Source organism: Vitis vinifera, chromosome 12, assembly GCF_030704535.1.
Source record: "Vitis vinifera cultivar Pinot Noir 40024 chromosome 12, ASM3070453v1".
Classification (NCBI taxonomy): domain Eukaryota; kingdom Viridiplantae; phylum Streptophyta; class Magnoliopsida; order Vitales; family Vitaceae; genus Vitis; species Vitis vinifera.
In genome coordinates, this window is record NC_081816.1 from 23,800,688 (window position 1) to 23,814,208 (window position 13,521).

At 37.6% G+C, this 13,521-nt stretch overlaps 2 protein-coding genes across 3 annotated transcripts; one reads left to right on the plus strand and one right to left on the minus strand.

The window, feature by feature from the left end:
• Positions 1-1,109: 1,109 nt before the first annotated feature.
• Positions 1,110-6,708, plus strand: LOC100255686 (pentatricopeptide repeat-containing protein At1g10270). Of its 2 annotated transcripts, none has more exons than XM_019223673.2 (3): positions 1,110-3,213; positions 6,077-6,126; positions 6,234-6,708. In XM_019223673.2, the coding sequence occupies exon 1, from the start codon at positions 1,112-1,114 to the stop codon at positions 3,071-3,073; it is 1,962 nt and encodes a 653-aa protein (XP_019079218.1). In that variant the 5' UTR covers positions 1,110-1,111; the 3' UTR covers positions 3,074-3,213; positions 6,077-6,126; positions 6,234-6,708. The 2 variants fall into 2 exon arrangements, with proteins under 2 accessions (XP_019079218.1, XP_002267973.2); XM_002267937.4 differs by having other exon boundaries at positions 6,408-6,708.
• An 871-nt stretch (positions 6,709-7,579) lies between these two features.
• Positions 7,580-12,089, minus strand: LOC100250508 (glycosyltransferase BC10). Its single transcript, XM_002267978.4, has 2 exons — positions 11,298-12,089; positions 7,580-8,433 (listed from the first exon to the last, which is right to left on the minus strand). The coding sequence occupies exons 1-2, from the start codon at positions 11,784-11,786 to the stop codon at positions 7,783-7,785; spliced, it is 1,140 nt and encodes a 379-aa protein (XP_002268014.1). The 5' UTR covers positions 11,787-12,089; the 3' UTR covers positions 7,580-7,782.
• Positions 12,090-13,521: the final 1,432 nt, after the last annotated feature.

Below are 13,521 nucleotides of genomic sequence, written 5' to 3' on the forward strand. Positions count from 1 at the left end.
ATGAAGATGACCTCTCAAAGAATCACCTAGCCCAAAATAAGCTACAATTGCCCTTTCATGGGAAAATAACTATTCTAAATAGCTTCTTTATATTGTTTTATGGTGTCAATGAGCTTTTAATTAATATTGTCATCGGTAATAATATTATGAGGTACCATACTATGATCTACATAAATGAGTTTAATTATTTTCCTAATGGAAAAAATGATTGTTTTGCATTGATGTTTTTGGTTTAGACTCGAGAGATATATCCTTACACAAAATAGTCATGTACACTTAACACTTCAATGCAGGGACACACTCCGGAGTAGGCTCCTACTAAAATGTTAGAAAATTTGCTCTTGTATAAAAAACATGCTCAAATGCGCATTCTTTATTTATTTTTTTTTCTTGTAAGAATAAATCTTTTACATTTTGCAAAAAGATTATCATGGACCAACAAAAGTTAAGAGGTTGATTTCAAGGCATATGAACTATGAGATTGCAATTGAATGAGTTAAAGATGAAATGATCACTTATACATTGTTAAAAATTTAGTAGACATGTCATTTCCATATATATATATGGACATGTATCTTGTCCTTTGAGAGAGAAAACTATAAAATGAGTACTTAATATGTTGAAAATTTTTAGGATATTGATAATATTTGAATATGAGATACTGACGTCTGCCTATAAATTTAAATCATTAAATAAAAGATAAAGAAATAAAATTCAAGTTCAAACAATGAAATAAAGGGATTATAATTCACTTATATTCTTTGTGTCACCACTTTTAATTTGATGACACTTTTGACATGGTACAAAAAAAATAGCTTTCGAGTCTAATTTATAATACGATATTAAGTCTATATTTGGTTTTTGAAAAATACGAAGGGAAAGAAAATAAAAATGAAAAAGATAAGTAAACAAAAAACAAAAAAATTTATGAAAGTTTTATCTTGTTTGCTAAGATTTTGCGCTAGGCAGGCATCATAAGTGGGAGACAAAAGATCGTCTAAGGCTAAGAACTAGAAATGCACACATGTTGTATGCTTGTTCTCTTTTTAATTTGTTGTAGAAAAAAAAAAATTTAAATTTATATGGCATTTTTATATTATGTTTGGTCTCCATGTACAAAGTCAAAGCTCAAAGGGTTTTAGCATCACACATACTGTCTCAGCTAGGGTTTTTCACTCTCTCTGTAACGATGTCTCTCCACCGCCTCCTACTCCGATCCCTCCGCCGTTCCTCTTCCTTGACCGCGGCCGCCACCTCCACAAGCCAAACCCTAATCCACCAACAGCCCCAGCCAACCCTCGTCCCTATCCGCACCTTCGCCTTCTCCTCCGCTGAGGAGGCCGCGGCGGAGCGGCGCCGCCGAAAGAGGCGCCTTCGAATCGAGCCGCCGCTCCACGCCCTCCGGCGCGACCCCTCGGCCCCGCGGCCCCGGCCGGACCCCAACGCCCCGCGGCTGCCGGACTCCACCTCCGCCCTTGTCGGGCCACGCCTCAACCTCCACAATCGCGTCCAGTCTCTAATCCGCGCCGGCGACCTCGATCTCGCCTCCGCCACCGCCCGCCAATCGGTGTTCTCCAACACCCGCCCCACCGTCTTCACCTGCAACGCCATAATCGCTGCCATGTACCGTAACAAGCGCTTCGATGATGCCATCGCCCTCTTCCAATTTTTCTTCAACCAGTCCAACATCGTCCCCAACATCGTTTCCTACAATGTCCTCATCAACACTCATTGCGATGCCGGTCGTGTCGATGTTGGCCTCGATATCTACCGCCATATCCTCGCCAATGCCCCCTTCAGCCCCTCGCCGGTGACCTACCGCCACCTCACCAAGGGGCTGATCGATTCAGGGCGAATCGGCGAGGCTGTGGACCTCCTTAGGGAGATGTTGAACAAGGGGCACGGTGCGGATTCTCTGGTTTACAATAACTTGATTTCGGGCTTTCTGAATTTGGAGAATGAGGCTAAGGCCATTGAGTTGTTTGATGAGCTAAAGGAGAGGTGTCTAGTGTATGATGGGGTTGTGAATGGGACATTTATGGATTGGTATTTTACTAAGGGGAGGGAAAAATGTGCGATGGACTCATACAAATCATTGCTTGATCGTCAATTTCGGATGACACCGGTGACTTGTAATGCCCTGTTAGAGGTGTTGCTCAAGCATGATAAGAAGGCGGAGGCTTGGGCATTGTTTGATCAAATGTTGGATAATCATACTCCCCCGAATTTCCAGGCTGTGAATTCGGATTCTTTTAGTGTTATGGTGAATGAGTGTGTGAAGTTGGGTAAGTTTACGGAGGCTATTGAGGTGTTTAAGAAGGTGGGCAAGAAGCAGGGGTCGAAGCCTTTTGCAATGGATGTTGCAGGGTACAATAACATTATTGCAAGGTTTTGTGAGAATGGGTTGTTGTCCGAGGCAGAGCAGTTGTTTGGAGAATTGTCCACAAAGTCATTGACTCCAGATGTTAATATTTACCGGACATTTATAGAAGCTTATTTTGGAATGGAGAGAGCTGATGATGCTTTGCAGATGTTTAACAGGTTTGTGGATTCTGGCTTGAGAGTGATTGTGAGCTTTGCAAACAAGGTATTCGATGAATTGGTGAATAAAGGTAAGGCTGGAGAATGTGTGCCGGTTTTGACTAAAATGGGAGAAAAAGATCCAAAACCAGACCCCACAACATATGAGATTGTGATTAAGGGGCTTTGCAAGGAAAGATTATTTGATGCTAGTAGGGATTTAATGGGGCAGATGGTGAGATATAACATTGGTGTTACTCCCTCGTTGCGGGAGTTTGTAGTTGAGGCTTTTGGGAAAGAAGGGCGAAGTGAAGAGATTGAGAGGCTGTTAGAAGCAAATAGGCCGGGATTTGGTGCATATTGGCCACCATCAGGTCCTCCTCGAATGGCAGGACCCCCTCGAATGGCAGGGCCTCCTCGAATGGCTGGACCCCCTCAAATGGCAGAACCCCCTCGAATGGCAGGACCTCCTCAAATGGCAGAACCCCCCCGGATGGCAGAATCCTCTAGAATGGAAGAACCTCCTCAGATGGCAGGACAGGCATCAACATAATTTTTAGATCCATTTGTGGATTGAATTTTTGCCCTCCCATCCTAATTTTGATCCGGAGAAGGAAAATCCTACATGATTGCCAGGCAATTTCTCTCATAGCACAAGTCTCAGGTTGGCAACTTCACAGATATAATCATGAGGTAGTTTTTCTCAGGAGCCATTTAATGGTATAAGGGTCTGGTTGTAGTTATTAATTTTCACTTATGCAACTCTCCTATTTGATGGGTCAATTATTCTTGTGACTTGGACCTCCACATTTATCAAAGATGATTTCATTGATAAACAATTACAATAATCCTTAATATGCATTTCTTAGTATGTAATAATATTGCAGTTGCCACATTCAACACACATTTGAAGTAAATATATGGAGAACAAAGATGCATAGTTCATTGTGTGGCTAAAACTTGGTTGTGTTATGATGCTAAGTTTAAAATATGTTCGTGATGTTTTTGTGGTATTTTGTCCAACTTAGCTGCTAATCCTAATTTATGTTTTTTCTCTAAATACTGCATTTATTTCATATTTACAAGGTGTTGCTATGTGTTGTTTTATTTTTCTGATAAAAATTCAAGGTGCTTCTTTGTGCCTCATCTTTAGTTAGTTACTTTATTATGTGATTGTATGAGGTGGTTCTTTGATATGCAAACATGGAGTTATTAGTTATTATTTGAAGGTGTTGGACTTAAATTATTCTTTCGTAAGTACTGAATCACTTCTTTAGCTAGAGAATGGCTCAATTACCTTCTGAGGGTTAAAATGAAGTTTTGGCTTTGGCTGACTTTTTTACCTACGGTTCTTTAATTGTGTGATATTCATGTGCAGTAATATGGTAGAAAACAAATAGGAATGTAGTACTAACTACTGAGCATGTTTAGAAGGGGGGGAAGAGAACGAAAAGAGGTCCCAGATGATTAATTTTTTGATGTATTTTATATGCAGAGAATGACTAATTTGATTAATTATGTTGTCATGTTCAAATGGTCGTATCACCTTTATTCGATGAAGAGATATAGGATCGAACACTCCAAATTATAAGCTAGACTATGCTAGAATTTTTATCTCAATTGGGTTTCACTGTAGCTTGCAACTTTTTTGGTCCCAACTAACAAGAAAACCAAGATGATGTTTATTTAGGATCAACGCCAAAAAACAATGACCTGAATGTCTTAGTGTGTTCAAAGGTGCCAAAAATGCTAAGTTAGAACTTCCATTTTTATTTTAATTATGCTTGAAAGATCATCCATCTTGGATGTAATCTATGTAAATAGTAAGAGACGCTATATAAGGCAGAAAAAAGACGATAAAACAACAGGCTCAATATACTTCACATTCTAGAGTGAAACTGAAATACATGAGAAATTGCTCCCTACTCAAGGATCCAGAATCTGAGTTGTAACTAACAATGAAGAGACAGCATGACAACCTCTTTGATCTTTGAGATAGGAGAGTTCACCCCTCAAAGGTTCTTATATTCCTCATTTCCAAATACACTGGGTAAGCATAGCAGGATAGTCCCCCACTCCTTTCTCCCTGTGTTCTTGAAAGGATTTCCTTGCCAACTTAGGACAAGTTCTTTGGTAGTTCTAGGCAGCACCTTGTAGAAAGTACTCTTCCTTGTGTAATGATGTACTGTGTTGTGTCATCCTTTTGTGATCCCTCAAGTGGTCAGATCAAGGCTTGAGAAGATTTAGCACTATTTCTTTCATGTGGAGTTTGGGAAAGAAAAAACACTAGTTGCGTTGTCTAATGTTTGCTCTGAAAAATCAAAGGATTGGGGGGGAGTGGTTTTGGAGATTAGCAGCGGAGTGGAACAGTTATTTGGGTAAGTTTGGGGAGGAGGGAATGGGAGAAAAACAGAGGATTTTCCATCCAGGGGAATTAGGCAAAATTATTTTGTCTCCTTATATATTTGTGTTTTGCATAGAAAGGGTTGCTCATGTTGGTGCTCTATAGCCTCATGGGTAGCCAGTAGCCCTTCATAAAGGTATCAGGAAAAGTTGGGATGCCTTTGAATTCCAAACCTATGCTTTAGTGGGCAGTGGTTCTAGGAGAAAATTTTGGCATGAATATGTGGTGTTGTGGGATGCCTTCACTAGACACACCTCTGATAGTGTCTGTCCATCACAGACCATCTTCCTTGACTCACCTACCTTGCACAGTTGCATCCTCATCAATTGCTTTGAAGAAGCCACCCACTATCTCTAGTTCCACCCCTTCCTAGTACCCTTCCACAAACCTTACCTTTTTGGGTGAATCTGGAAGGAAAGAAACATTAGAGTTTTTTAACAGTTGGAAGTTTCTGTAGTTCAGCTTAAAGAGTCCTTCCTCAAGTGTTAGCTATCTCGTCTTGAGAGGGGGATCTCCTCTTAAGCATCCTGTCATGACCCACTCTTTGGCCTTGTTATATAAAATGATAAAACCTTTGAGTACTCCTCCCAACCCTTCCTGATACCCTTTCACTACCCTCTCTTCTGGCGGAAAGTTTGGGGGTATGTCCTTTAATTTTTTTAGCAAATCTGGGAGGAAAAAAGTGACCACTTTTGAAGGGTGAGTGGTGTTGTTATAGTGTCTTTTTCTTCTCTCTTGCACTCTGTTGTATGCTATACATAGGATACGGCTCCCACTTTCGTAGGTACTTCCTTAATACATGACTATTTTCTGATCAAGAAAACAAATGAAGGTTAAAGAGCCCAAAGTAGTGGTTTTTGTGGTCATGGACTCTCATGGGGCAGGGAGCTTCTCCTTTCTTGATTTTGTAGATTGGGTGAGGCTAGCATGAGATTGTTGGCCGTGTTCCTGGTTGCTCCATTGTAGATGCTTTTGGCCTTGTATGTGTGTCTCTTGTGTGCTTCCTATATATCAGGGTTGAAGCTTTCAGCTGCTCATTGGCACTTAGTTTATTAATTTTTTACCCATCAAAAAAGGGTTTTGTTTCTTCATAAATGTTTAGTCATTATTGAGCTTCTTTTGTTGCAAGCTTTTAAGAAATAATTCTTGCAGGTGTCTGGGGGCTAGTTATATGGGATCTTCAGTATACACCTAAAACTTTGGTGAGAAGTTATTTGAGTTTTGGTTTATTTTTCTATACCTTGATTTTCACAAGTTACATTTTTTATGGGCCTGAATGTGGGTATAATTAGGCTAATGAATTTTGCAGAGAAAATTTCATTTCTCCATTTAAATTTTCGATTGAAACCTAGAAGATGGATTGTTTTGTACCCCTTCTGGTGGACTTTCCAATGTCTCCAGAACTGGATCAGACTGCCCATCTGAAGTTGTCAAATAAAGAAGTGGTGGATTCAGGCTGCCTCTAATATTTTTCTTCTTTTAGGTTTTTTTTAAGCAGAATGTTTCAGGAGTAGGAAGCGCAAGGAGTTCTATGAATAACGATTTGGAAGCATGAAGTAGTTTTATCTTCAGAAGTTGGCATCAATTTATTAGCTTCATCCATTGTATTTTTAAGTAGGTTGAAGGGATAGCATCAACTTAACAAAAGGCTTTGTACTTTTATCCTGATCTGTCAGTATTTTTTAAGTAGATTGAAGATATCACATTATTTCAGTGAAATGCCTTTATCTTCATCTGTTGTGTTTTCAAGAGGTTGAAGAGAGAGCTGCGAACATAAAACAAAATACTTCTATCTTCATCAGTTGCATTTTTAATTAGGTTGAAGAGATGGGATCAGTTGTGATATGTACCTGCTCATTTGTTAATGTGGTTGAACTGGATTTTACATGTTTTTCGGGTTTGGCGGCCTCACTTCTGTCATTGGTTTCAGGATGGCAATTATTTTGTTAGCAGGATTCTTGAAAGATTTTCTACATAACTCTTTCTGGGGCTAAAGATGTAGACCAAATGTTACATATTTTTAATATTTGTTGGTTTTCCCTTGGGGAATAACTCTTATTGCTGGCGGCAATTCTAAGATGTTTACCATAACACATCTAATATGTTTTACACAGCCTTTTTCCGGAATGAAGACCATAACATACAACAACTTTTATCAAAAGAAGCCTTGATAAGCCCTGAACCCTTGATGTTCAAATGCTAGGTTACATGGAAAGCTCTGGTTAGGACTCTGCTACATGGCCAGTGAGTTTTATTCTGTAATTTTACAGCATGATCTGTTATTTACACTGTTACCCAGTTGTGATTTCAGGTTTTTCTTAGAGCTTCATATCGTCTGCTATTCTTGTGGACCATCCTATCCATGTCTTGACATAAGGGGCAACCTTTTTACAGGCAAATGTACCCAGAGCAGTGCCTTAGGAGTGGATTTAGGGTGACATTATAAGACATTCACTTTTGATGTATCTCTCCTTACCTCATCACCCATCTCCCTTCTTCTTTCAAAAACCACCAGGAGCTGCCATTATGGATAATGCTGGCTGTTTGCCCTGAACCAAGATCTCCCCTAAAACTCCTTGTAGCATCTACATAAATATTAGATAGAAACAGGAGAGAACTAGAAAAAAAAAATCAAGTATAATGACACCAAAGAGCTTGCTATGGAATTCTCATATTGACATTTCTCAAAGAATTTGCTGGTTTCAATTGCAGGTCTCTATGAAAACTACCTGTACAATTCTTGGTGAACAAAAATCATTAACCAACACTAAAGAACTAGGGGAGTATTAGAGAAGCTGTGTCAAAATCCTATGTATCTGTGAAAAATGAAAAGAAAAATATATATCTCCTCTTCCAAATCAAAAATTTTTAAATCCCATTACTTTTGAGGTGAGGTTGAGTAAGGGCTCCAGTGCGCTCGGGGCAAACTTCCTAGCAAAGAGGTAACAGACAGATGTTTTTTCTGAATTGTATGGACACACTGTTCCATTATTCCTTAATGCCTGTATAAAGCCTTCTGTAATGTTAGCTGCCCCCAGGGTTGCTGGGTGCGGCCCCCCCATTGACCAGTCAACCCAAGTGACGCTTCGGTTCGCGTTTAGTGAACCATAGAACATGTTCAGAAAGGTTTGGATGTAATGCTCATCTGGGTAGCAGGAGGGCTTACAGTATTTCTTGAAGAGTGTGTAGTACTTGGTGTCTGCAACTATGTTAACGGCCAGCTCACGGCTGAGTTCAAACCATTGAGACCCTTTCCGCCATTGATAGAGCTTGATGTTGGGCAGCATGTTGCGGCTGTAGCGACCACGCCCATAGCGGGAGGGGTCATCGTAGGACTCAACAAAACTGTAGTCAGAATTGATCAGGTATTTATAAACTATTGGGAAGTTGTAGATGGGGATGCAGCTCTCTGATAGGAGAACAAAACGCTCGTTTGAAAAGTCGAGCAGGGCATTGGCTAGAAGGCGCCTTTCTGCTTCTGCTAGTGCTACCGTTCCCCATTCAACACTCTGGAGAAAAAATAAAAAAAGTTGGTTCAAATTTCTCATATACAATACTTGAAAAGGCAGACAGCTTATCATAGAAGTAAATTAGGTAAGGGGGCACAAAATTAAAAGTGAATTGAAAGCTAGATGCGTCTAGAAGAAGGCAAAACCATCAAATTAGATGAAATTTTCAAATCTGTTAACTCAAGAACCCATCAAGACGTACAACATGACAGAAAACAATGCAACAATATATCAGTTTGAATTAAAAAAGACAAACAGTTAATATTAAACTAGATATCAAGGGATAAGATCCAAATCTCATTAAAAAAAAAAAATTCAAACCCGATTAGTCTTTCTCACCTCTCTCAGTACTTTCATACAAATGGTATACGCATAGCCCCCAAGGGTGTAACACAATGGTAGTGGCCTCTAACAATGAATCAAATCTCCGAAGTTTGAATCTATCCAGTATTTAAGTGGTGTAAGGTAGAGAAGGTTTGTAACACCTGGGTTTGCTTTTCTTCTCTTATATGGAAACAGAAACATCAGAAAGCATTTGATGCAAATGAGTTGAAGATGGACACTGTTGACAGGCTTGTAATTAGTATACTGCCTTAGAGGTGCATTTGTTTAACATTCTTTTTAGGGGCCCATTTTCTAACTTTACAGTAGACAGACTCTCCCTCCTTACTTTCTTGGTTCCTTCTTTTTTTCTTTTTCCGTGTGGGTCTTTACATTTTCATGTTTTTCTCCACAAGAACTTCTCTTTCTCCAAAGAAAACCCTAAAGCTGTATAATTACTTGAGGTTTACGACGTGTATCTCATGTGCTAACCCCTCCAAATGTAAACACTGTAGCTTTGAGTTTGGTAAGATCCTAAGATCTAACACTTGGATGAGAAATAAGAATATTTGGAACACGATCAAATGATGCTCTATGGTTACAAGGGTAAGTTCTATGTGAACCAATGCATCCAAGCCCTCAAATCATTTTTGAAAGGAGAAATTTTTGGTGAAATTTAAATCTAAAGAGCCTGCATATCTAACACACAATCTAGTCTGAGTACGGCATCCTTTGATGACATGTACTGAAGGAACAAGTAGATTCCAAAAAGAAACCAACAGAATACATTGTGAGATTGTACGAAAATGTTCTTAGAACTTTGTCTCAATAGCAAATGAAATGGGATGAACAATGAAAGAATGTCATGGCACTCCTTCAATTGAGAATTATACATGACTCTGAGCATATCATTTGTAGCAAACTTCTAAGATCACAAGCGGCAAGAAACCCATCTTCACAGATCAATCTAAGTGTTACACAATCTTAGAGAACCTCAAAATCAGACCTCCTAGTTGTTCTCTTTCGATCATCCTCACCCATCACAAAACACAGATTTCTACCTTCTATTAAGGTTCCATTTTTACATGCTTATACTCTAATGCCCAATACAATCTTCAGTTCCAACCCTGCATTAGTCCATCATTCATCAAAATTCCATATGGTTTCCTTAATCATATAAGCAAAGTGACATCAACAAACCAAACCCAGAGACACATCAAACAGCATGTTGCCCATTACAATACCCTCTATCAATCACTTAACCGAAGGAGTATCAACAATTTGAACCCAAGGATACATAAAACAGCCTGTTTTAGCCATGGCAATATCATCCATCCATCCCTCCTTCTATTGCACGTATCATTTCCGAGTGTGATCAAAGTTGCATTTTTACTCTAATCTGTCTATTCTTCAATTCTAATTCTTCATCAGCCCTCTCATTCAAGGAAATTCAATATGTTTTTCCCAATCATATGACTAAAATAACATCAAGAATTCAAACCTGGAAAGACATACACCCTCTATCCATCACTCTCAGCCATTGCAAAACATCAATTCCTGGTCCTAAGTTCGCAGATTCTTCAACCCTAATTCATCAATTCAAACAATCCAAACCCGAAAAAACATAAAAACAACCATGTAAGCTATTACAAAGCTTCGATTTCTAGGCCCATTAAAGATGCATTTTTCATACATTCTTGAATCCTAACTATGCATTAGCCCCTATATCTTTAATATCAACTATTCAGACCTGAAAACACATTAAACATTTTTGTCAATAATTGCAATATCCTCTTCTCTTCATTCTCAGCCATTGCAGATCCCAACTCCTAGTCCTATTAAAGTTTCACTTTCCCATACATTCTTCAATGCTCTGATTCATCAATTCAAATAACTCAAACCCAGAAAAACACATAAAACAGCCAAGTTGGCCATAGTAAAACCCTCCATCCATCACTGTTAGTTATTCATTAGCACTACTACCACGGTAAGTTACACTTAGTAATACATTCTTCAATCCTCAGTCACACAACTGACACAATACCAAGACTTAAAAGTAATTCAAACCCGGAAAATACCAAACTGGCAATGTTTTATCTATTGCAAAACATCAATTCCTAATCCCATTGAAGCTGCATTTTTCCCCACTTTGTTCAATTCTAATTCATCAGTACGAACAATCTGAACCCAAGAGCCGCACATAAAAACAGCTAGTAGTCATATTGAAGTACCATTTTTCCACACATTCTTCACTTCAAATCCATCTACCCAAACAACCCATACCCAGAAGAAACACAAAAACAGCCATATTAGCTATTGCAGTAATCCTCCAACCATCATTCTACTTTATAGCAAACATCAGTTCCTAGTCAATCAAAGTTGGATTTATTTCCTTCAAGTCCAATTCATCAATTCAAGCAATCTAACATAATTTTTTGAATCTCCTCAATCCAACTCCTACAGTATCATTTTCAATTCCAATTCATCAACCCAACCAATCCAAATCCCAAAAGATACGCACAAAAATAGAATCACCATGATACCTTACTGGGAATCTGCCTTTTGTAAAAGGCGGAGTGCATCGACACGTTGAGCTCGAAACCAGGCAGAGCATGAACATAAACCGAAAAATACTTGCGATGGCCCTCGAAAAACCTCTCCCACAGCGGCATCAGCGGCAAAGGGCCGCGGGTCAAGAACATGAAGGCCACTTTGGGCACTCTCTTGAAGGGGTACTCAGCCCTCCTGGGCACCATCGAAGCCCTCCAAAACAGCTCGTTATCGGAGAACCCATGAGTCAAATTCGCCTCAGAACTGCAATTCCTCAATGCAGGGTTCGGAATCTGCATAGCCGAGAAGTGATTGTTCATGTTGCTGTAGAAGTAAAGTTTGGCTTGTGAGACGAAGTAGCGGTTGATCTGAGAGCTGGCGGTCATGCCGACGACCACGCCGGCGACGAAGACTACGAGGAAGGAGAGGGTTTTGGCGAGGTTGAGCAGACCGATGTGGCGGTCCACGGTGGTGGACTTCATCGTCGGAAGCCGAAACGACGCCGTTTGGACTGGACAGTTGGGTGGTGGTTCGTTGGTTCGTTGGTTTGCTGGCGGCGGTTAGGTTAAGTTAAGTTAACCCATGGAGAGACGGCGGCGGGGTTTCACCGGATGCCAAAACGCAGCGTTTTGATGAGGTGATCAGAGATCGGAGGAAGATGAAAGAGTGAGAAAGAAGTGGAAGGAGGGAGCTGGATTTGATTAGAGCCGTTGGATCTAGAGAGAGAAAGTAAGAGAGATTAGAAACGGTCTTCGGTGGGGTGACGTGAAGCCAAGATCCTACTCTCTTTTTCCAATTTTAAAAAAAATTGGAAAATAATAATATGTTTTTATTAATATTTCTTTTTATTTTAATGGATTTTTTTTGGTACAATAAAATTAACATAAATTCAAGATAATTCACCAATTAAATCATGAGAATAAAATTTTTTTTTTAAAATTATTTATTTTTAAAGAATGAGGTGTAGCATTGGGTATGTTAATTTTCTCTTTAATTTATTTTTAAAAAATTAATAAAGAATTAATATTTAAATTTTCATAATTGAAATTTATATTCAATTGTACATCAAAATTGACCAAACAACAATAATTGTTCTCAAATTTGATTGTAATTAGCCTGCTTAATTTTAATATTTAATATTTTAAAAATTAAAATTAAAATTAAATTTGGTGGTGGGTTTTTTTGGTTAAAAATAAATAAATTTGTCATTTTTGAAAATGATAAATGAAAGAGTGGGAAACAGGTATAGGTATAGTGTGTAGTGACTAGTGGGGTGTAGTGGGGTGACGTAAAGACATGTAAGATTGCATTTATTTGGAATTTTAAATAAAAATAGTATTTGTAATTAAAATGATTTTTTTTCTTTTTTTCTTTTTCTTTTTTTTTTAATTTGATGGTTTATATTATTATAATAATATTGGTTTTATTTGCTTCTTAAATATTTAGAAAAAAAAAAGTGTTCAATTATGAATATTAAAGATATAGGGGTTGTTTGGTAACTGTTTTCAAAAACAGTTTTTTATTCTAAAAAAACATGTTTCATAATCATAAATTATTTTTTATTTTGTGTTTAAGATATTAAAAGAAACCATTTTTAAATTGTTTTAAAAAATAATTATACAAACATATAAAATAATTAAAAATAAAACATTTAAATATAAAAATTTTTAAATATATTTAAAAATGAATTAAAAATATTTTAAATTTCGAAACATATTTTTATATACTTCATATAATAATTTTCAAAAACAGTTACCAAACAAATCCATAATTCTTTTTCTTTTCCTCATTTATTGATAATGTTAAAATTTTGGTGTAAAATAATTAAAAATAAAGTTAAAAATATTGACTATGGTTTAGTGGAACTTAAGTCTCATTTTTTTATATTTATAATTTTTTTTAACCAAAGCCTCAAATATTTATACAATTATTCAACAATTCAAATTTAATCAAAATTTGTATTCAATATAATACCTATAGGATACTATAACTCTTCTATTAGAAAATAATTATTATTATTGGGTCTGGTATACCTATCAAAAATACATTATTAATCAAGTAATGTTCATATGTACATTTTTAAGTCTCGATATTTCATTCTAATCATATTTATTTGTATCTTTATACTTTTATTCCTATCATCGTACCCTTATTTCACAAGATTTCATGGGACATATTATCATTGTGATAAATTAGTATTTTTCAATTATTATTATT